Source organism: Natrix helvetica, assembly GCF_964273705.1.
Source record: "Natrix helvetica genome assembly, chromosome: 2".
Taxonomy (NCBI): domain Eukaryota; kingdom Metazoa; phylum Chordata; class Lepidosauria; order Squamata; family Natricidae; genus Natrix; species Natrix helvetica.
The window spans coordinates 196,533,005-196,558,436 of record NC_138552.1 but is presented as its reverse complement, the minus strand read 5'-3'; the positions used below and the strand labels follow the sequence as shown (position 1 = coordinate 196,558,436).

The following is a 25,432-nucleotide window of genomic DNA, read 5'->3' as shown; positions in this document are numbered from 1 at the left end:
AATTGAAACCACTGATTAATTGCCGAAATATATTTTCTTATTTTTTAAAAATAAGGGAGAGATAATATAAACCATACACTGCCTGCAAGAAAGGCGGGGGTGGTGCTCAGGATCTGATAGAGCCGAAAGCTTAACATAAAGACCAACCTCCGTGATGAATGACGAGGGAGTTAGCTTGCACACAAGCAACTCATCAAAATGTGGTCTTTAATTTGGGCTCACGTATGATTAACCAGGGAGTGTGTGTTCATTTCCTTCCACCGTAATTAAGGGGAGATGCACCAGATTCACAAATTCCAAGGGGACCATTTAAAGTCTGGTACATTACATGGCACTCTTATTAAAGGGCCATCTCTGGTAAATAAAACAGTTCACGGTGCCAAATGAACATTTTGCAAACCTTAAAATGAAATGAGTTTGTAATGAAAGACCATGTGTTTTAATGGCTGTCTGCACTGCAGATTAACAGCAGTCAGAACTGCAGATGTGGGGTCTTTATGGAGGCTGCTAAACTGATTAGTACTGGATTTTAGCTTAAAGAACCATCAGAATTAGCCCACAATTTTTTTTTTTGAGAAATGATCACAGAACTACAGGTAAGTAACTTATAGTATGGCACTTCCCCAAAAATAAAACATGGTGTTTGAATATTACATATATTATTATAAATTTCCCCACATTTTCTTTTACTCGGAATACTTAAAAATATGAAAAATGCCTTATCTGCCTCCACCTCGTTGGATGGACTCCAAACACGACTCCCCAGCTTATTCTCCATTTTTGTGCAAGACCCCCCACAAGGCCATTGCTGCTGGTCCTCCCCCCAACTCTGCTGGTTCCCCCTCCTCCCCAACTCCCTGCTGCTGCTATTTCTATTTATAGAATATTCTAGCCTGTGTTTGATTTCTTCAGTTCAGAACTAAAACTAAGAATAACTTGTCCCAACTTCTATTGTCACTGAAGCAACATTGCTTGTCTCCCCTCTCCTTTGACTGGGGGGCAAAGAAAGACTGGTTTGGGGCAGGAAAATGGGGCTTATCTGTTGTCCAAATGGTGCACTCTAATGTCATCTGAACTCGAGACCAGTAGAAGTGAGAACAAAGTTCCAATTTATGGTTTCGGTTATATAGAGGAAAAGGGTGACAGACTTGCTCTTATATAATCACAAGACATCCAATGTGCAGATGACATTTTATAATGGGCATTTTCTGTTCCCAAATCAGGATCCAGCATAACTCCTAGCAGTAGCACTTAGACTTATATACCACTTTTGCTTTACTGCCCTCTCTAAGCAGTTTACAAAGTCAGCATATTGCCCCAAATAATCTGGGTCCTCATTTTACCGACCTCAGAAAGATGGAAGACAGAGTCAGCCTTGAGCTGGTAAGAATTGAACTGCTGACAGTTGGCAGAATTAGTTTGCAATACTGCATTCTAACCACAGTGCCACCATGGCCTTTTATCCAGTATAATAATTTCAGCTGAGAAGGATGTTAAGAACATAGTTATTATACACTTACAGTTTGGATTCCTACTACGCTGGTCACAGATGCGGCATTGAAGGTTTCTTGCTGTCTGGCCAGGGACATGTTCCACCAGCTTACAGAACATTTCTGGACCTCTTTTACCACAGGTAGCATTTGTGGTGATGAGAGCATTAGAAGCCAAGTTCAGCACTGCAGGAAACAAACCTGAACAAAGAAAAAGAAAGCAACACTGGAGTAAAATATTTATAGAAATGTTGCATATTTTTGGTCCAGGAATTGGTGGTATACTTTCTACAGCAGTTTTAGAAGTCATATTGATTCAGTATGCATATAACACACTGCAGAAATATAGCCATTCAAAATGTCACAGATTCTCTCTCTGTCTTTGTTTTTCTTTCTATCTCTTTCTATCTCTCCCTCTCCCTCCCTCCTTCTCTCCTCTCTTTTCTCACATTTCTCTCCATTTCTCTCTCTATCATCTTTCTCTATCTAACTATCTAACCATCTCAACATGGACTCTGGGCATCATACAATAAAAAACAACACAATACATAAAATCGGAGTTGAGAAACATGAATGCAACAGGAGGAGGAATAGCCATAGCCCACACAAATGACAAACAAATTGTCAATTGCAGGAACTGGGTATGTTTAGCTTAAGAGAAAGAAGGACTAGGGGAGACATGATAGCATTATTCCAATATCTCAGAGGTCGCCACAAAGAAGAGGGAGTCAAACTATTCTCCAAAGCACCTGAGGGTAGAACAAGAAGCAATGGGTGGAAACTAATCAAGGAGAGAAGCAACTTAGAACTGAGGAGAAATTTCCTGACAGTGAGAACAATTAATCAGTGGAACAGCTTGCCTCCAGAAGTTGTGAATGCCCCAACACTGGAAGTCTTTAAGAAGATGTTGGATAGCTATTTGTCTGAAACGGTATAGGGTTTCCTGCCTAGGCAGGGGGTTGGACTAGAAGACCTCCAAGGTCCCTTCCAACTCTACTATTGTATTGTATTGTATTGTATTAAATTTAGTTAAGAGCTTGAAGGGGAAAAATACATTTTTAAAAGATGGCCTAAATGTTTTCAGGGTTACAGCAGTCTGAATTCCAGGGGAATGCTTATTCAAAAAGAAGATGTTATGATAAGGAAACATGGACCCCAAGTCTCATCATATGGATGGGAACTGCTGGGTGCTTCCTTCGTCAGATCTTACAGGACAAAATTGTCGGGAGAGAGACGGTTCTTAGAGACACAGGCCCCAGGCCACAAAGGGCTTTTCAGGCCCCATGCCACAAAGGGCTTTATACATCTATAACCAGCACGTTGAATTACTCTCAGGAACTCACTACAAACCAATGCCATTCATGTAAAAGAAATGTTACATGTGCATCCAATACTGTGCTACTGCATTTTGAATCAGCTATAGTTTATGGGGAATTTTAAAGGGTCGCCTCAAATATCTTAAGAACCATGGCCCTATAGACACTTGGCTGAACTAGGGTTAAATCAGATTTCCTCCATCCAGACTCAAACAGCATCCAGGCACTGGACACAACTTTAGTTACATTACTTGGTTCAGAAGAGAATAGGATGAGCAGCTAAATATCATAAACTTTCTGATGGTACCTTACCCAATGAAATATTAGCACTCTTTCCTATATTTTCAAGCTTTTGCATTCCCAGTATGTTCCATCTTTATTCCAACAGATTTCTGCAGTGATTTTAACAATTGCAGTGTGTATTGAACTGATCACAATAAGTGATTTTCTACTCAAAAACTTTAAATTGTAAATGTTGATGTTATAGTATTTTTTTAAAAAGACAAATGAACTAGGTATAGAGAAAACAAGAGATGGGGTGACATTGATGCAGTGGTTATGTTGGACAAGGTTTGGGGATATCCTGGTTCAAGTTCACTCTCATCCCTAAAATCTCATAGAGGGATGTTGGACACTCTATCAGCTCAACATTCCTCACAGAGTTATTGTGGTGAGAGGCACAATTTATACTGTCTCGAGCATTGGTGGTAAAGTGGGATTAAGCATAAAGTAGAACAGCAGCATCTTCTCCTTGCCATGTACATGTCTGCAATAGTTCTCTGGTTCCAGCTACAAACTTTAATAGTCTAACCTCATCTAAAATTGTCAAGGATGGTCTTGAATGTGTAACAGATTTTCAAATAATTTCCTGTCTTCTCCCTTGCAGAATTAATGCAATGTTATTCAGCCCATTTCTTTTAATCTGCCACCTCCGTTCCCTTGTCTGTCCCTGCAATTAACCTTTGTGTCATTTAATTACTGACCCTGTTGGTCATGGTACAGTTATCCTCTGACATTCTACATTAGTGACTCCAATGCTCTCTTTAAAACTAGGTTAAACATGTTACCTAAGCAAGGCACCCAATTAGTTACTAACATGTTCAATTTATACAGCCAGTCAATCAATAGTTAGAATTTTGTCAAATTTGCAACTTGCCATATTTTTCTTATGTTTTTAAGTTCTATATTTGACTCCTGCTGGGTTTTCCTTAAAAAAAAAACTATTACCACAACTCTTCACCACCACAATTTGGATATATTTATGGGTCTCTATAGTGCAGGGAGGGGTGCACAGTAAAAAGTGGGTACTGCAAGTGCAAATGAATTGTCAGTGGCTCCAGCAGCTCCCAATTGACTTACAACCTTATTATGTCTGAAGCTCTGTGGCGTGACTCACACAAAAGACAGCAATCATTTACACATAAGGTAAAGACCCCCATCCCGCTTCCCTCTAGCTTCATCTAACGAGAACATGATATAAACACATAAAGTATTCAGGTAGAAAAAGGATTTACACCAGAAGATGTTGAAAAAGATATCAAAGGAATACAAACAGAAGGTGTGGAACAGTAATAGGGAAAACAAACGCCAGTGTAGATTTTCTTTTTCTTTCATTTATTCCTGTTACATATTCACAATAATGTAGCATGAGGACAGAATGACATTTTAGGGACAATTAAATATTATATGCAGATGCAATCTCCTAGTGGTATAAAACAAAACAAAGGAAAATCAACACACAAAAATTGGGTAATATTTTTCCTAACAACTGGATTTTTTTTTGCCTAAAGTTGGTGATCAGTTCATGATTATCTAAGAAAAAAAGCAGTTTGTGTTTAATACAGCATAGAATCTGCCATCTTAGACAAGATATTCACTCGTGTCTCAATATATCTATATGCGTGTAAGTATAAATACATTGATTATTCATTTGGCACACTTTTGAAATAAACTAAAAGGGTTGTAATTGTTCTGCCATAGCCAGTCAGTTCATATCACAATCACTTGTTTTAATAAATATTATGAGTAACTCTGGTTGAGTATAATCCACTTAAAGTCAGCCCAAAGCCAGGGAAGTGGAAAAACCAATGCCAGTAAGTTTATATATTAACATTTTTGGGTACCATTGATAAAGGCAACAGCATGGTAGAATTCAGATAAACCATAAAAATATACTAACTTTGGCTTAATTAAGGCAACAAACAATCAAACCACGGTCAACCAATGGTTTTAGTTCATCTTGCAAGAGTTGCTGCTGAAGTTCAGATTTACCAGTCTGGTTTGCAAGGGAACTGAGCAATATTAATCTTTCCAAGCATGACTGTAATCCAATATTGTGCCCTTCTCCTGCTGAAATCTTGACTGTAGCATGATAGTATCCAAGTAATATGCCAGGCATGAGGAACTGTGCCCTTGAAATGGATGTCAGGTTGCTCTTAAAGCATGTCTCACAGCAGAGATGCATCTGATATACTACTGAATATAAGAGACTTTCATGAAATTTAGTGTTGATGGCTTTGATGAAAGAGATTCATTCTTACTGCAGTCCTAATGATGTTGAGAATTGGTGCAATGTGGTAAATCTGGTCCTGAATCAAATGTTCATCAATTGTTAATATGAATAGTAATCTTTAGTTAAAAGATTCAGTTGGAAATATCTTTTGAGATAACTTCTTTTAATTGCTTTTCTGCTAACTGCTATGAAAAAAAATGAAAGTTTTAATTATAATAGCAATAGCACTTAAACTTGTATACCGCTTCACAGTGCTTTACAGCCCTCTCTAAGCAGTTTACAGAGTCGGCATATTGCCCCCAACAATCTGGCTCCTCATTTTACCCACCTCAGAAGGATGGAAGGCTGAGTCAATCTTGAGCCTGCTGAGATTTGATCTGCCAAATTGCAGGCAGCCAACAGTCAGCAGAAGTAGCCTGTAATACTGCATTTTAACCACTATGCCATCATCGTTAGAAGTCTTATAAAGGATTTTCTTGATCCTTTTCAGTCGAGGTTTAGAACAGGTATGAGAGGGGACATGGTATTAGATGATCTATGGCATGGGAAGGCTGGGGGTTGTGCATCCATCTTCCCTCTCTCTCTTGGTGGCTGTTTTTTTTAAAAAAAAGTTTTTATTAGTTAAACATTAGAAACGTTGGACATAATGCAACATTTCTGGCATAGTGATTTCCGGGGAGAGGGGGTGGTCTAGAAATTTAATAAATTATTATTATTATGTTCTTAGATCTTACAACAATAACAGTTTATGTTCATTACATAGGTATATGCAATCGGTCAAATTACCTACCAATTAATCCCTTTAGTTATATAGTTACTATCAATTCATATACATATCCAGTTCCTACCTATCATACAATATTCATATCATATTTCCAATTCTTAACATCCGTGTTTTTTCTGTCCTGACCTTTTTTCTCTCATTTCTAACTGTCGGTATCATTTGTCCCAGATTTCGTGTTATTCTGTCTCACCCTTGTCCTTGAGCTCTAGAGTCAGTCTGTCCATTTCTACGCATGTTAGTATATTATTTATTAGTTCTTGTTCCAAGAGGCTCTCTTTGTTTTTCCATTTTTGTGTGAAGGTCAATCTTGCTGCCGTTAAAATATGCAACATTAAATATAATCCACCTTTGCTATATTTTTTCTTTTTTGATCCCTAATCTGGCCTCAACTCTATCCTTTGATTTAATGTCTCTTCCAAACACTTTCTTATCTGGTGCCAAAAGTCCCTAGCTTTTGGGTACTCCCACCACATATGGTAAAAGGTTCCTAGTGCAACATTGCATTTCCAATATTGTGGTGATAAGTTTTTATTAATTTTAGCTAATCTTGTGGGTGGAATATGGACCTCTTGGTGCTTTTGATACCATCAACCATGGTAGCCTTCTGGATTGGCTCAGAGGATTGTGGGTGGGCAACAACGTGTTGTGCTTGTTTACTTCTTTTCTTGGGGGTTGATTAGTCACTCAATGATTATGAAGAGGGCAGATTCCACCCTTGAGGTGCTGTATGGTTCGATGTCTCTCCACTTCTATTTAACATGTATATGATACCACTGAGTGAATCATCCTTAGCCATGGGATTATATATCATCAGTACGCTACAAAAGACAGCTAAAACCTTTATTAGCATGAATTATAAACTCAAATTATGCTGATATCAGTGAGTAAATTTAGAGTAGGGATGTCTTTGGTAGCTTCTGCAACATTATTTTCTATCCCCACTGACTGGCAGAGGAGGTAGGCTGCCTATCCTATTGTATCTGCCAGGAAAGGAAGTATTTATCTTCCTTTTAAAGTGAGAATCGATTATCAAGAATATACTTAAAATTACACTTAAAATGGAATATCCGATGATCTATTCACAATAAACTGAGCTAAAATGAAATTAAAATGCTCCCTAAATAGTTAATCCTATACATTTTAGTAATTACTATTTTACGAAGACATATATCCATGTACCGATGTGCTCCCGTGCTTTGGTTGTGAACAGTTTACCAAGATCAATGGGAAGAAAGCACTGTTCTCCATTGTGCCAATGTGATGTCATTAATCGAGAACAACATTTGACCCTGTGATGTGTTATCTGCATCAGCAAAAGCAACTATTTGGAGATGCAAGAGATGCACTGTCAATGTGTCAGGGTTTCGAAAAAGAAAAAGAGAATCTTGTCCTATTCAACCCCCTGCTGGCATACATGAGCAGAAATGGAAAGCACAACACAGAAGCAGCAGACAGTGGGACATGAACTCTTATCTGCTCTGAAGTGAAATCCTGAATTGCTGCTGGTGGTGTAGATTGCCAAGCCTTTGAGCTGGCATTATTTTAACTTTTGGGTTCAACGACTCAGGACTATCAGATCTGAGCATAAATAATTCAAATTACTGCAAAGAGCTACAGAAAACACTTATTCTTCCATCTGATGGTAGTCACATTTTTGCTAACCCAGCCTGGGAGCCTTTGTAAAGCCCTTTGTAATCCTGCTTTTCTGTTCCCATTACTTTTGTTTATATTGTTTTAACTTGATAAAACAAAAAGAATCACAGTCATCCTAGCACAGGTTACATTTGTCTGTGTTAACCACTGATATGATCTAGTGCCAGGCAAACAAAAGTGAGTCAGTACTAATTAGATTCTGTACTTTCTTCTTCTTTTGTGCTATTGGAGGTGTCACTTCTGGATAATGCTTTTGGAAAACAGGAGTGAAAAAAAAAACACCTAAGCACCTTGCTACGGTTCAGTATATACAGATGAATGGAAAATGATTTAATATTCCTCCTAAATATTTATTATTTAGAAAAAATTATATTGCCACCTAATCGCGCATGGCAATTCAAGGCAGCTTACAAGGATATAGAAACACCATAGAAAAGAAATAAATGGAATGGAAACCGGAAATCTTTTTATTAGGAATAATGTCTGCGAAATACAAAAAAGAAATCCAGTATTTAATACTACATATAACTACGGCGGCAAGGATTGTCTATGCCCAGAAATGGAAAAACAAACTAACTCCAAGTGAAGATGAAATAATAAGAAAGGTTATGGACTGTGCTGAAATGGACAAACTAACTAAAGAAATTCAGGGAAAAGAAGAATCAGAATTCTACCAGATATGGGATAAATAGTATAGGTCAGTGATGGCGAACCTTTTTTGGCTCGCGTGCCACAAGTGGGAGGAGCGCAAGGGGGTCGAGTGCGGGCGTGCCGCACCCATAATGCAACGCGCGACCCCCCAGTGCGCGTGCGCGTAAAATGCATGACCCCCCCATTTTTACATTTTTTTTGCCCTCCCCATGCTCCAGGGGCTTTATAGGAGCCTGGGGAGGGCGAAAAGAGCCTTCCCCGACCCCCCGGAGGCCCTCTGGAGGCTTCAGGGACTGTCCAGAGGCTTCCCTGAAGCCTTCGGAGCGCTTAAAACCACCCTCCGAGCAAACCACAAGTGACTTCCGGGTTGCTCGGAGGGTCGTTTTAAGCGCTCCAAAGGCATCAGGGAAGCCTCGGACGGTCCCTGAAGCCTTCGGAGCGCTTAAAACCACACTCCGAGCAACCCGGAAGTGACTTCCGGGTTGCTCGGAGGATCGTTTTAAGCGCTCCGAAGGCATCAGGGAAGCCTTGGACAGTCCCTGAAGCCTTCGGAACGCTTAAAACCACCCTCCGAGCAACCCGGAAGTCACTTCCGGTTTGCTCGGAGGGTGGTTTTAAGCGTTCCGAATGCTTCAGGGACCAGAAGTCACTTCCGGTTTGCTCGGAGGGTGGTTTTAAGCATTCCGAATGCTTCAGCGACGGTCCCTGAAGCCTCCGGGGGGGCGGGGGAGGCTCTTTTCGCCATCCTCAGACTCCTATAAAGCCTCTGGAGCCTGGGGAAGGCGAAAAATAGCTTTTAAAAAGGTGAACTCAGCTGGCCAGCGCGCGCATGCGCGCTGGCCAGCTGCCAGGGCAGCGCCTCACGTGCCCTGACAAATGGCTCCGCATGCCACTTGTGGCACGCGTGCCATAGGTTCGCCATCACGGGTATAGGTGGATGGAGGAAAGAAACAAGAATCAATGAAGGAATGTAACAAAACTCAAAAATAATAGTTATGAGTAAAATAAGAAAGTTAAGAATGGTGAAACCCAAATAAAATACAATTGAATGGGAAAAAAATAATAAAAATAAAAATAAAAACTTAGTTAATTTTTGGTGATTGATAAGTAGAACTTTGTAGATGCTTATAGAATGTTTTTGTTTTTAAAATCTTTATCCGTTAACAAATAACCCATCATGACAATAATAATGAAATAATAACTCTAACTGGTAAAAACAATTTGGATATAAACTATAATATGGGACCTGGGGAAAAGATTTATTAATTTTATTAATATTTTTGTTTAGATTTTGTTATAAAGATGTAATCTCTCCTGGGTACTTATAAATTCTAGTAATAAATTTTCATCTAGATTTATTATAATATAAATATAAATGACTCTAGACAAAAGCACGTTTAAACAAATATAGTTAAATGAGAATGATGGTATATTGATGGTATAAAGATTTTTGATTCAAAATGTACAATTCAATATGAATGAAGTATAAAGAATGATTGTAGTAATGCACGAAATTTATTTGTAATCAATTGACATGCTTTCTGGAAGATGTAATGAAGAATGTTTTTGTGTATTTTTTTGTTTAATTAAAACAATAAAATAATAATAATAAACTCCCTCATGATACAAGGTGGCTTATAATGATATAAAAACACCATATAAAAGAAATAAAAAGAAAAGTAATAAAATAATACCCCCCACCCTGGTGACAACACACATTTATACTAGCCATTTAATGTGTAATCCCACTCTGGGTTTCCCAGGGCTGCTGACAGAACCATGTCTTCAGGGTGTTCTGAAAGAGAATGGAGGACATTCTAACCTCTGGGAGGAGGATGTTCCAGAGAGAGGGAGCCATCATGAAGAAAGCCCTTCCTCTGGGTCCTGCCAGAGATATCTCCTTAGGGGATGGGGCACACAACATTTCTAGCCTCCCCACTCTAGTGGGTTGGGTAGATATGACTGGCAAGAGACGGTCCCTCAGATAACCTGGTCCTAAACCATGAAGGGCTTTAAAGGTGACAACCAGCACCTTGAATTACACCGGGAACAAATCAGCAACCTACTCTATCCTTATTTCTGACAGGATGATTTTGAAACACATGAGGAATTCTATGGTTGCTGCCCAATAGAATTTATATAAATTCTGCCACAACATACACATTTCTACGTACAGCTTTTCTGATAGGTGTAATCTGGTTTATTTTCTATGCAGCTACCCAAAACATTGTTTTCTATGAAATGCTTCCAAATACATACTTTAAAAAATAAAATTCTTAAACACACCCTTATACAAAGCACTTGTGCAGTGACGTGTGTAATGCCGTACAGTCACCACTCTAGTTTCTGAATCATTTCCTGATCCAGATGAGACTAATTATAATGGGCACACACACACACCCAGATGTCTTATGGATTTGGATGGATTCCTGAGACACTTGGGGTGCTTCCTATAAATCTTGTAGACAATTCAGTTAAATACTATGTTACCTGCTGATAAGTTAACCAAGCTTTTGATGAGATTGCCATTGGTTTTTCTCTTCATGCTATTCCCTTGGTTTATCAAGAAAATTTGGAAATTGAAGTGACAGAAGTAATGCTAGGCAAGAAGAGGAGAAAGACAAGAAGTCAACCTGATGATCAGGGACACAAGTTCAACTTTGAGCCTACATTATGGCAATGAAAAGGCAAAATGTCATTACTTCTGTCACTTAGTGCTACATTTCCAAAGTTTCCATAAGGTAAAGGTTCCCCTCACACATATGAGCTAGTCGTTCCCAATTCTAGAGAAAGATGTTTATCTCTGTTTTAAAGCTGAAGAGCCAGGGTTGTCCAAAGACCTTTCCGTGGTCATGTGGCTGGCATGACTAAAAGCTGAAGGTGCATAAAACACTGTTACCTTCCCACCAAAGGTGGTTCCTATTTTTCTACTTGTATTTTTACATGCTTTCGAACTGCTAGGTTGGTAGAGGATGGGACAAGTAACGAGAGCTCACTCCGTTACTGGGCACTAGGGATTCGAACGACTGAACTGCTGACCTTTGCTGATTGACAAGCTCAGCGTCTTAGTCACTGAGCCACTGGGTCCAATAAAGTTTCCATAATTTTCCTTAAAATATTATTATTGGTGTAATTACTAAAATCCACCAATAATACAATTCTGCTACTTCCTATTGCAATCAACATTCAACCCTGCCAAGAAGTGAAAACTATCCCCCTGCATATCATCATAGGTTTTAAAAATTCATTTTTAAGCTTTGGGGAGAAATCTTAAAATGATACTAAATGTGTATCAGGTGTAGTACAGCAATAAAGATCTGAAAATGTCATACCTTCTAAAAAGCTTCTTCAGGAGAGATGTAAAGTACTGTATTTTGTAGGATAACCCAAGGATGGCATATGGCAACACAATGAGCAAGCACATGAAAACAATGGGGCGAAACAAACATATTGTTGCAGTCAAGGATAATTTCCTACAGTACCCCATAGAGCATAATTTAATATACTCAATCCACCATGGAAAACAACATGTTTATACAGCCAGAAAATATGTTCCATTTGTAGGTATCACTGCCCAGACCCAACAATAGTACAGACAGACTGGAAAATAGGAAGTTAATGTTTGTTCAGAAGCAAAGAAACTACAATATTACACCCTTTCCGTTCCACCATTCTTAAAGCATTAACAACTACTACATTTTTTATTTTTTAAAAGAGGGGTGACACATTTCTATTGTTAGGTTAGTGCTTTCACCCACTGATCACTACCATGTTTTCCCCAAAACAAGACAGAGTCTTATTTTCTTTTGGCCCCTGAAATAAGCCCTTGGCCTTATTTTCGGGGAGGTCTTATTTTTGAGGTGCAGGAGACGGCAAGCATAGTCACCTCATGGCTGCTGCTGTGTTGCAATATTTTGTGGGGAGGGCTTATTTTAGCTCATGTGCTCAAAAGCCTGATTGGGCTTATTATCTAGGGAGGTCTTCTTTTCAGCAAAACATGGTATAATAAAAAATATTCATCTTTTAGGCTGTGCATCCCTCCCAGCCTCCAGTCTTCCAGCTCTATTTCTCCTCTGATATGTTCCTTTTCTCCCCTTCCTGTTATCTGTGTCTCTTTATGCACATAAACACTACACAGACATTCATTAGATTTCTACTCTTTTCCAGCTAAACGACATCCAAAACCCTACTCTGCCTCTGATGTTGAACTTACATAAACTGACATTTTGGCACCACTTTCATTATGACGGAAAATAAAGGCTGTGCCAAGAGGGACTTTCATCAAGGATGCCTGCTTTGTTTACAGCAGGTATGAATAGATCTGATCCACTACATATTGCTAGAGGTCAGCTCCCATCAGTCTCAGAAAGTATTGCCAGTACAGTAGTCAGGGTTGATAGAAATAGTGTTCTGCGTAGCTATTTTCACTTATTTTCATAAACAAGCTGAGACATTCTATACGGAGTTTTCCTTCTTTGTAGCAGTGGAACAGAGGTGCAGCTGTTGAAATGTGCTGCCTAATTCTTCTTTGCTAACCTAGTTCTTGATCATTCCACTGAAACCAGAACATTTTATAATGCAATAACTGCTTGTTTTCTTCCCCAGCCCCACTTGTGTTGAGGATCAGTTGTGTTAAGAGCTCAGAAGCAGATGGCTGTCAGAAAAGCAATGACAACATAACATGGATAAGAACTAATAAACAAATGCATCTTGGTGAATAGTACAGAAGTCCTGCCTATAAATGCCAACAGACAGCTGGCTTGAAAACACTGTCACACTATACTGAATACTACATGTTTATTTTAGTATTGATGAGTATTAGATGGTTATCATTTTAGCCAGCACCTTTCTGGATTAAGTTATACTTTTCTTTCAAGGACCTTAAATTAAGCACTCTGTTTCATTAATTTGTCTTAGAAAGAGAATGTATGGATTTATATTCTATTAATGCTGAAACAAAACAAAAATTACATAGCCAGAACATCAGCCAAATCCACATACTGTATTCTAATATAATTCTAATATTCTAAAAAAGCAAATATTTTTCTCTTAAATATATTTTTGAAGATCCTAGGCCTGATTTCAGTTTATTGGTAAGACTGATTAATGATTATTTTAAATTGTATTTAAGGTTCCCAGAAGCCTTAAATTATCTCTTTTATCTATTATCTCTCCTCATTATTTTGGACACATCTTATCTTCACCCTACCCATTTTTTATATTATTATTGACCTGCATATGGTCAGCTCAAAGCTTTAAATATCTTCATTAGCATTGTAGGCTAAATCCTCTAATCCCACCAATACTAGGAACAATTGAAAATATCATTTCCCCCCTTTTATACATACTTAATTCTTTCCCAAATAGTTGAAGCCAAAGAACCCATAAATAAAGAAATATTTAAAAAGTATACTCATTTGTTGTCAAATGAATGCACTCAGCTCTCACCTAGGAGCGGTTTCTTTTCTATGTTCATTCAAAATAGGGTGTTGGCAGGGGTGGTATTGATTTACCTTCCCTCCCGAGAAATGTGAGTGCATGTGACACCTCTGTGCACGCGCTTTTGGCGAAAAAAGGGCCTAAATGGGATACCATAGAGCCGTGGTGAGTGGGTGGGGCCACCCGCAATTTCCGCTACCGGACAAAGCGGTCCGAACTGGTAGAGCACCACCTCTGGCTGTTGCCATCTTACTTTGAATGACTGACCGGAATTAATGAATGATCTACCTTCTGAAAATGTGATATTTACACTGACTGCCTCCCCCTAAGTTCTTATCTTTGAATTAACCATTTTGTCTTGCCTTTGACAGGTTTACTAGATAGTATTCAAATCATTGGAAGGTTGATGAGTTGCAACTTTATCTTTTCTATGCCCTAAGAAATCTTCTACAACGAAAAAATTTCTGTACCATTAATTATAGATCACTCAATAGAAAATCACAGGTTAATAAATTTAGGTATCTAGGGTGAAGGGGAAATAGCATCTAAATTTAAATACTAGCGAATATTAGACATCTGAGTTGAAACACCTAAGATAATCATTCCAGGTATCTTGAATTTGTATTAACACACACTGATATCTTAAGCCAAATATCAATTTAATTTTGTCTTTCCTTTTGCACTGCTTTTTCCAGTTAACTTTTTCTGTTCCTGAACAACTGCAAATCTATCCCCATTTTTTTACAATTACAAAGTTCCTCTACTTACATATAAGTCTTACTTTTCACTGGCTCTCTTGAGCTACATTTATTTGTTTGTTTATTCCTGCCTATATTGTTTTTTTTTTTGTACACATTTATCTTAGTAGTATAGTTGAACTTAAAAAAAAAAGTTATCAGAGATAAATTCATTCAAACTATCTCTAGATTAGTTTTATGAGAGACTGATTTTTGCCAGAGAATTGTGACTTATAATATGGGACGTCCCTTGAATCTCTTCATGAAATATTAAGGATAACAGGGCATCCCCCCACCCGTGCAATCACTCTGCTAAACAACCAATTCCCACAACACTGACAACTATCTAGAAAGGCAGTATTACTATGATTATTCTCATCTTCCCTGTTACCTATCACCTTATCTCCTTATGATTATAACTTGTTGCTTATATCTTACAATTTAAATTGTTTAATTAGTATTCTAGTATGATTTACGTTGATTGCTTATTTGGTATCCATGACTATTACAAAGTGTTGTACCCAGAGGTAGTATTCAGCCAGTTCAGACCGTTCACCCATATCGGTAGTGGAAATCACAGGTGGGCCCACCCACCTGCCCCGAATCTATGTCGTGCTCTTTAGGCATGTTTTCAAGCTGTGCACATGTGTCCAAACTGTGTGAGCGATCATAGTGCATGTGCAGAAGGCCGAAAGCATGTGCGGATGGGGCGTGTGCAAGCATGCAAGCATGCACGCTCACATTTGCAAACCGATAGGGAAAGTGAGTGAATACCACCCCTGGTTGTACCTAATGTTTTATGATGAATGTATTTGTGCAATGACTATGATAATGATCTATCACTATTGTTTTATGTACACTGAGAACTTATGCACCGGAGACAAATTCCTTGAGTGTCTAATCACACTTGGCCAATAAAGAATTCTACCCTCTAAAAGAGGCTAGACATTTCCTATAGTTCTGTATGCCTGACCAAATACCTCCTTTGTTATTGCTTCAGAGTCACTCTAAAAAAAATCTCTCTAAATTATAAATTCAATATGTTTCATGGCTTTATTTTAGCACTGAAAGTATTTTGGTTGCTTCTACTGGGAATCTGACTATAAGAAACTTTTTGGACTGATCTGAACAATAAGTTGCTGAATTGAGATGGAAGGTTATGGCATTTTGGTGGGTTATTTCCAGAATATATAAAAGGAAATACTGTTTCAGCCCTTATAAATTTATACTATGAGATTCCATAGAGTTTTATCTTGTTTATTATTCTTTTCAACATCAATGTAAAGCTTCAGTGGTGGGGGGAGGAACATCTAGGGAATTGCTGTTAAATCTCTTCCTCTAGTACTTCCTCTAGATATTTGTTAATGCTGTATTCACTAGGGCTATACAAAGCTTCAGATGGTGATTTGATCAGAATGAGGTTTAGCTGAATCATATCAAGTCTTTGAATCAATTTAAGATGTCAAAACAAATCAGGTCCCTTCAAAGCACTTTGGAGAGATTTCAAAGGCAGTTCAAAGATTGGATGTGCTGTCTGGCTTCATTAGAGTTATAATTTTATATATAAAAGAAAACCGAACTAGCATTAAGTGCTGTAGCTGGTTGTCTAATATTTACATGAACAGCTAGCCAATGAATTTTATCACCTCTGCAAACCCTGCATATTTAAATGCTATTCTCCTGATTATGGATTTATCTGCACTGCTCCGATGCCCTGCAGTCATAATGGATAGGCAACTACTTCTGGACAATAAAAGCAGACATCATCTATTAATCCTTCACTTAAGTTCAAAGTGATCAAATTTGACAATCAGACAACGTAAATGGATTCTCCGTGCCTCTGCTATAGCTAAAATATTGCAGCATTATAAAGATAAATGCATGGGTCCATTTATTCAATGGATTGAAAACTTGCCTACAGTTGACACTTATGAGGGGATTTCCTATAGACACAGACTTTGTATAAATAAGTATAATGAAATACAGGACCCATTTATACAGAACACCATAAGTTAAAAATAGTTGGGTGTATGTCAGGGGTGGTATTCAGCAGGTTCTGACCAGTTCTGGAGAACCTGTAGCAGAAATTTTGAGCAGTTCAGAGAACTAGTAAATACCACCTCTTACTGGCCCTGCCCCCATCTATTATCTGCCTCCCGAGTCCCAGCTGATCTGGAGGAAATGGGGATTTTTCCTTCCCCTGGAGTGGGGAGGGAATGGAGATTTTACAGTATCCTTCCCCTGCCACGTGCACCAAGCCACGCCCACCAAGCCATGCCATGCCATGCCACACCCACCAAGCTACGCCCATAGAACTGGTAGTAAACAAATTGAATCCCACCACTGGTGTATGCAGCATTTGAATATTTGCATTAGACAAGGGCATATAGAATTGTAACTGTTTATTATTGTGAGGACCTTTTTTCTTTCTTTCTTGTATTTCTTTCACCTTTTTTGTTAAAGCACTTTTTATGTGTTCCTTTTCCCCCTTTGACAGTACATACTACCATTACTGTTCCTTTTGTCTTTTTTGTGTGTTATTCATTAAAAAGCCATACAAAATAAATTTTAAAAAAAGTTCAGTGACCCCAGGCCATGTTTCCCTTTTCTACTTCAAAAGTATGCTTTTCCCTGTTAGGTTGCTTTGAGTGCCCCTGTCCATGTGGGCCAGAATTCCTCCATTTGCTGCAAGCTAACCTCATTGGTTAGTTTGCAGAGAAAGAAACTTTATATTCTTTATATCACATTGTATTACACATTCATTGGTGATAACAACGTATGTACTTCTCCAACTTTAATTATTGTGCAAACAGTCTCAGAAATTTTGCTAGAATTGCTAGCCCAGAAAAGCAAGCAGTAAGGCATAAAAGAGTATTTAAACATTTGCACGGTTTGAACATTTGAAAGTTTTTATTTGTAAGTTGACCTTGATATTTCTTTGTAGGTTCGGTTTTTTTGGCTGATCTGAAGGTTGCTGAGCTGTCCTTTCTTTATCCCTGCTGTTTAAAAAAGGTGCAGAGTAAACATTTCAAAAATAATTGCAATGAAACCCTTGAAGCAATCTGGCTGAAACTTTACAATTTAATGTCGTCTGCAGGGTTTAGTTTCCTCCTATTTTTCCCCTATTCTTCAGAAAATGAAAGCTGCAGGTGGTTTGAATCTTTACAGCTAGTCCTCACTTAACAAATGTCCTGTTTAGCAGTCTTCAAACTTACTAAGATATTTAAAAAGTAGCTTTCCAACAGATCCAACAGATCCTTGTACTTATGACTGTCATCTGGTTATGCGATCACCATTTGCGCAGGAAGTATTTGATTTCCAACAAGCAGAGACAACAAGAACCCTATTCCAATGTTTATAGTTACCCTGCTGTGGAATGTGTAATATGTCAGGGTTCCAAGTAACCCCCCCAATGAAAGAAATCTCAGAGGCTTGAGTTTCCTCAAAGTTCCATTTTATTAGATGTCACATTGGCACATCTGGGCAAACCTGGATCTGAAAGCTTCTGAAACCCAAATGAAAGTTCAAGTCCCTGCCCAGCACCCACATGTCCATCACATGGCCCAATCAGACACCATCCAAAACTGGAGATGCTTCCCAGTCACACTATTGCAGCTGCAGGGCAAGATGTCTTTGACTCTCTGAGAAAAGAATGTTATTCTGACTATATATCACCCATACTCCATATAATCCCCCCTCCCATTTTCCCACAGTAGAAAAATGTGGCATGCCTGGAGGCCAAATGTAAAAGATGGCTTTCAGGTCTGACACAGCATATAAGGAAGCCTTTCTTATTTAAATTTAACTAGATTTATATTATGAATAGAGCTGTCCATTTTACTATTGTTAGATGTTTTCCAATTTTGGTCTCCCAATCTGGCATCTGGCATCATTGGGGAGGTTCTTTTTTTCCAATGTTGTGTCAAATTTGTTCTTGAAAACAAATCAAATTTACCTCTTCATGCTCTTAATTAAATGTGAATGCTTCCATTTAAAACAATACACTTTTGGCTCCAAGTATATTTTCAGCATAATGCTGTTTTTTTGCAAATCTTTATCTCTTGTATCTGTATTTTTTTGTTTTACAATATTATTTATTACCATCTTTTCAGACAATGTGTAAAAATGACCACCTTCATAATTAGTAACTCTACAATCACAATCTAATAAAAATGGATTGTTTTCTCATAGATCCATGCTGACATGAAAATCTCAAACTAAAAGAATGATAAATAATGGTAGCTGCCATAAACGTACAGTGTGAGTTCATACAGCATGCCAAGTATGGTCCTCTTTGACCATACTTTCTTGACAAACTGCAAAAGCTGGATTCTAACATGGTTTAGGAATAAAAACATGGTTTGTAAACCACAGATATATATTTACACATTACATTAAGCCAAAAGTGAGCTGCTCATATTATTATTTATTTATTTATTGCTCTTGCAATAAAAATGTTCAGTAGTATACACATAAGATGCCAACCTACAACACAAACCAACAGTAAAATTTACAAACATACAAAATAATAGAACAAACAACTATAGTTGCCAACTCCAGTTTCAATAGCCAGAACAATCATCAACGATTAAAATGGAAAAGATCCATTTACAGGGTAGGTGCCTATAAATAAAAGGTACCCTCTAAAGAGAAGTTACCCCAGAGAAGTTACCCAAAAAAAATCTGGGGGAAGATGTTCCATAAAGCAAAAGCCACCACAGAAAAACACTGTCACAATCCCTGGTCCTTCTCAACTCAGATATGTGAGAACCTTGAACATTGTCACCCTGTATAGAAGGAAAGTAGTCCTAAAGATATCTAATCTACCATAATATGGAAATCCAGTTAAATTGAATTCCACAGCTGCTTCTTATGCAACATACTTTCAAAATGATGATTTTCTCTGTATAAGAAATGTTTCACAAATGACCCGTAGAAATCATGAAGAATCTTACTTGTTCCAGCCAAGAATCTATATATCAGAGGTCAACTATTTCTTTTTATAGTGGCCATCCAAATATTTAATGGCAAACTCAGAAGCACCATATGAGGAAGTCAGCTCTTGCTCCCTAATTGCTAGCATCAATAGCTGTGACTGAACCAGATATTTATTTTATTCACTTATTTTGCCCTGATATTTATGCTGTCCTCAACTATTATTAGGTAAGTATTTCTGCCATACATAAAAGGCTTGTTTGTTGTACAGCACTTTCCACACTACACAAGAACTGTACCATCCATATTTTAAAATCATGGAAGGCTACACAGTAATTTTATTACCACTCTCAGAATGGGTCTAGTTCATTATTGTTTTACCAGGTCACCCAGTTTGGAAAAGCTCTCAGCAAGAATGCTGAATGTAGCGAATTCTCCTTGTTGTTTTTTCCCTGCAGAAATGCTCTCTGGAAAACATCAGAGAGCCCTGCTGTGGTAAAGAAATACTTGAAGATTAAATTTCTTAAAACCAGTTGTCCTGCCTTTCCCATGGTATCTCAGCAACAGTTCCTTTCCAATTCATTGGCCAATGGCTTATTTTTGCAGTTAGGAACCTGGCTGAATCAAGACCTAATCTCAGCCTTCTCTCAGAAAATACTCTGCCTCTTTTTTCCTCATTCAGAGAAAGTGGGAGAAGCACAGGGATAGGTGAAGAAATAAAGCTACCGTATTTCCCTGAAAGTAAGACCCAGTCTTAGCTCTCATCAGCTAACCATACCCTTACTGGGAATCGAACCTGGGCTGTATTACATATCAGGCAGTTGTATTAGCCACTAAGCTACAGGCTCTCCTCCTTTATCAGCCCAGGTTCCATTCCCAGTAAGGGTATGGCTAGCTGATGAGAGCTAAATAGCTTGAAATAGATCTATACTAGTCTCTCTTTATTTATTTATCAGCACAAATGCAACACAAATGTAACAAAGGCAACGTTTAAAAAATGGCTTTCTGCCTGGGTGGCTCCTAGGGTGAGCTGAAAGACAGAAAAGGGAAGCAGTATGCTCCCTCCCATATTTGGGCATACCAGGGGCTGTGACACAATACATACATACATACATACATACATACATACATACATACATACATACATGCCCCCCAATGCTCAGTATCTTAACTGGGGCTTATTTTTTGTGTAGAACTTATGAGCATCCTGAAAAATCATGCTAGGGCTTATTTTCTGGTTGGGACTTATTTTGGGGAAAATACAGTAGCAGAGATTTAACCCTACCTAGCTTGTAAATATAGTAAATATACAGGAACAAACTAATTACCTTTTCTTGATTCTTTTCCTGCTCTCTGTGCAGAATTGGGCATAGGTGGATCCATAGATCAACACTGAACACTGTTTGGCTGCAACAGTGGCTTCTAACATCAGAATCCTTTACAAAAGTTGACTGTGTAAAATTAATCTTCAAGGGCCTTTAGAAGATACTGAGAGAGCCAGTTTGGTGAAGTGGTTTAAGGCATCAGGCTACAAGCCAAAAGACTGTGAGTTCTAGTCTTGCCTTATGCACAAAGCCAGCTGGGTGATCTCAGGCTGACAGCTTTTTTCAGCCTCATGAAGGAGACAGTGGCAAACCAATATTCTTGCTAAGAAAACTGCAGAGACTGGTCCAGGCAGTCACCCTAGAGCCATGATGGGGAACCTATGGCACATGTGCCACAGGTCCAGCATACATGCATGTGCCAACTAGCTGATTTTCGGCCTTCTGAGGGGCTGGGGAAGGCCTTTTTCTGCCCTCCCCAGGCTTCCAGAAAGCCTCTCCCAGCCCCGTGAAGGAAATACCAAGCTCAGCTTGGAGGTGAGCAGTGCAACGCGCAGGGGGGGGGGGGGGCAAACTTTGCATGTTGGTTGTTGGCATGCGTGTGTGCTATCACATGCATGTGCTCGCATTTTTGGCACCCAACAACAAAAAGGTTAGCCATCACTACCCTAGAGTCAACACTTATCTTAAAAAAAGAAGGTCTTGGAAAATTTCCAATTTAGGCTATTATTTATGGACTTCTTCCTACCTGTAATTAGGAATTAATGAAGGCTGTCTTAAAGTTACTGGAAGAAAATAGTATGAATGGTGTATATTCCAGGGGCTTCTCAAGTGTTATTTGAGAAAGGAGAAAAAAAATCTAGAGATTCAGCAAGTTTTTATTTTGGTTTTTCTTGTCTTTTGTTCTGAAAAATTTAACTTTCTTTTCCTCTTCAATGATTTATTAAAGACAGCTGACTACTTTTTAAATGGATTGGAAAGTATTTCTAACTTGAACATTTTTCATCTCCCTTTTGTCCTCGGCATAGGCCAATCATATATGTAAATGAATATACTGCAATTTTAGTGCATGCAGACAATAAAAAGCAAATCAGAAATAGCATGGTCTGAAAAGAATTCATTTGTGATGTAAAACAAGCATTCTTTCAGGTAAGAAATGAAAGGGAGAAAAGTCTTCCTACAACATAGAACAATTTATGTAAATGAGGATGGTTTGATTATACTTGTTAGACAGCCTAATAAATCATTCAGCAAAATAAAATGCTAAAGAGTCTCCAGCAGAATTTTTGAATTAGAAACCACTTCAAGACATTAATATTGATCGAAACTAGTTTTGCAGGTAGAATTATATATACATACACTCACATCAGACAGGTACACACATGGACATACATCGCCTTAAGGGTATGTATGATGAGTCCAATCAATGCTATGGGCAAAGAAATAGAAGCTCATGTATGCAAATCATTAAGAACATTTATACAATTTAGGATACTTAAGAGAAAAAGGCATTATTTCTATAAATTCATCTTGTAATTTTTTTTATTAAAAAAATGAGACTTCATACTTTTATATATCTGTTGGTGCCTGGCATTTTTCTGTCCACAAATTGGGTGGGAAATTCTGAAAGGTCATTCATGCCTCTTCTAACCCTCCAGCAATATCAATATGAGGCAGATTCAAACTCCAGATGTTGCTCATTCTGGCAGCAGAATAATATAAACATTACATGCGAATGACCTGTCCTCATGCAATATTTAATGTAAATACATTTAACAATTTGCTTCTTCCTGGGAAAAACAATATTTCTTTTTAAATTTTTCAACCCCAAATATATTAAATCAAATGATAATTCTTTTGTACTTAATACCCTTTAGCCAGCTGTAAACCTTGTTCTTAGTAACCGTAGCTCTGAAAGATGGTAAAATATTTTCAGTACATTGGAAGTATTGAATTAGATCTGTATCGGCCTTGAAGGGTGTTGTTATACAAAAATATATTGTGTATTTGTATTGTCATGCTAACCATAATTTTTCAAGTTCATATTCTCCAGTGTGATAGCTAGTTAACAAGAAAGCTAGGCAATTTAAGAGGTAAACTTTTCTGTCAATCTTCTCAGTACAATGTTAGCCAGAGCCGGAAATGGAAAGAAGCAGAAAATCTGTTGTTCATTTGTGCACTTTGTTCACAAGTTGTGTATATAACCGGCATATTATGATATGGTAGCCAATTCCATACTGAAACTGTATACTCTTTGAAATGTAATAGAATCATTCAAGAATTGGAAAAAAGCCATAAGTTATTAAACTGATTTATACAAGAACTTAATTGAAATCTGGTATTGAAATCTGAAGTGATAAAAAGTAGGTATTTGTTGGTTTATTTGATTTAGGTGGCGATTTATCTTAACATAGTGACTCTGAGCAATTAACAATACATAAAAGCATTCCAGCATGCTAGACAATAAACAATAACTTAAATATAACATCCTAGAACAAGAGTCCACTGTTATGATCTGCTGAACTTGACTTCAGATGCAGAAGAAGCAGAATCAAGGGCATCTAAGGACAATATTCTTGGCAAGGGTGATTCCAGCAGTGGTGAAGCCAATAACTGCACTCTGGTTGAGTCTGCAGATCTAGCAATCCCCAAGTACTCCTTGCCTACATCCACTGACAACCTCTCAGACTCTGAGGTTCAGCCACCTGGTCTGAAGCAAAGATACCTAATAAATATTCAATGACTAAAGAGCAGAACTTCATAGATCAGAAAGACTTGACAAGAAACAAATCAACAGGAGAGCCAAAGCCAGGGATTAAACTGCCTCAGCTGTCTATTGGATGGAGGCTCAGCATTTATTGGCCTCCCTCCCTGGGAGCAGATGCTGAGAACAACTTTTCAAGCATTTGAACTTTTGTGTTTACTTTCCTGTGCCGTGTTTGGAATTCTGGATTCCAGCTCATCGTTAAGCTATCATTTGGTTATGGGGATTCCTAGTGTTAATCTTTATTAAATCTGTTGGTTGTGTTTATAGTTGCCATTTTAAGATAATGATGAAAAAGACTTTCACCTATTAAAAGGTTTTGATTATCATTGAGCTTTGCCTGCTGCTGGTACTTATGTGATCAACAAATCACATAAGTAGATAGCATGATCTTCCAAATAACTGTCCAGTCTCGGAATCTGAGATACTTCTTCACAATCATCAGCAATCTGGCCAGTTAGCCTAAATATAGCCCTCCCCCCTCCACACATTACAACTATCTGAAGGAGAACACACATTGTTCTCCCTCAGATAGTTGAGAAAACAACAATTAACTCTTGCCAGCTATAGTATAGAAGGCACACTCTTGTCCAGTCACTTCTAGTATCTTCCAGGAAAAAAATATTCCAAATCAGGGTACTCCAAGGCCTACCCACCAGTTGCTTGTAAAATATAGGTGTAAAATATTGGTATAAAACCCCAGAATTGTTGCAGTCTAAAACAAACTGGACATGATCTTCTGAGCTTCACAGCCAAAGCCATAGCACAGAGTGGATGAGATCAACTACAGTTGGTCCAGAACGCGGCCGCACGGGTACTTATGGGGAGTACAAGGTACTCCCATGTGACACCTTTCCTGCGCGAGCTGCACTGGCTCCCTGTGGTCTACCAGGTGCGTTTCAAGGTCTTGATAACGATCTTTAAAGCGCTCCATGGCTCAGGACCTAGCTACGTGCGGGATCGTATCTTGCCCCATACATCCCTGCGACCAATTCGCTCGCACAGAGAGGGACTCCTCCAGGTGCCGTCCACCAGACAATGTCGGGGGGCGGCGTCTAGGAGCAGAGCCTTCTCTGTAGCAGGCCCAGCCCTGTGGAATGACCTTCCCCCGGATATTAGGACCACCTCTGACCTCCGCGCCTTCCGGATAAAGCTCAAGACCCACCTATTCCAAGTAGCTGGCCTGGCTCAACCATAGTTCGTTCACACTGCTCCTGACGGGTTTTTTAATTTTGTGGTTTTTGGAATTTTATTAGGGGATTTTAAATTGTGTTTTTAATTGTCTTTATTCATCTGCCTACCTCCTCCATGTACACGTATTCGTTTATTTTGTGTGTGTATTGTCCATATTGTATTTTATGTGTTTTTTATTGTACGCCGCCCCGAGTCCTTCGGGAGAGGGTGCAGCTAAGAAATAAATTATATTATTATTATTATTATTATTATTATTATTATTATTATTATTATTATTATTATTATTATTATTATTATCACCAAGACAGCCACTGAACAACAGGGTAGCTTCATGATTACCATAGGTTAATGTTCAACTCTATTGCAAGACCGCCAAACTGTTCTCACTGTTGTTCATTAATATTGCTTGGGTGCATAATCCCTCCAATATACCAAGGGTGGATATTCATTTATCATTATTTCTACTAGCGCTCAACCAGGACACCAGCCCAGGACAGCTGCAAAGAATGTCACTAATGTACTACTGTGCTGCCAAATCTTCAATAGCCAATCCATGGCACTTTGTGCTACTGGAACTTTGTGCCACTGAGCACTGACTGGCCATGCTACTGGCAACCACCAATTTACCAGACAGC

The 25,432-nt window shown here is 38.4% G+C and overlaps 1 protein-coding gene across 1 annotated transcript in view; it reads right to left on the bottom strand.

Moving 5' to 3' along the window:
- LAMA2 (laminin subunit alpha 2) overlaps positions 1 to 25,432 on the bottom strand; it is a 464,667-nt gene that overhangs the window by 363,363 nt on the left and 75,872 nt on the right. Inside the window, exon 2 of the mRNA XM_081941542.1 lies at positions 1,521 to 1,691. Coding sequence (XP_081797668.1) covers positions 1,521 to 1,691 — 171 coding nt within the window. The remainder of the gene's footprint in view (positions 1 to 1,520; positions 1,692 to 25,432) is intronic.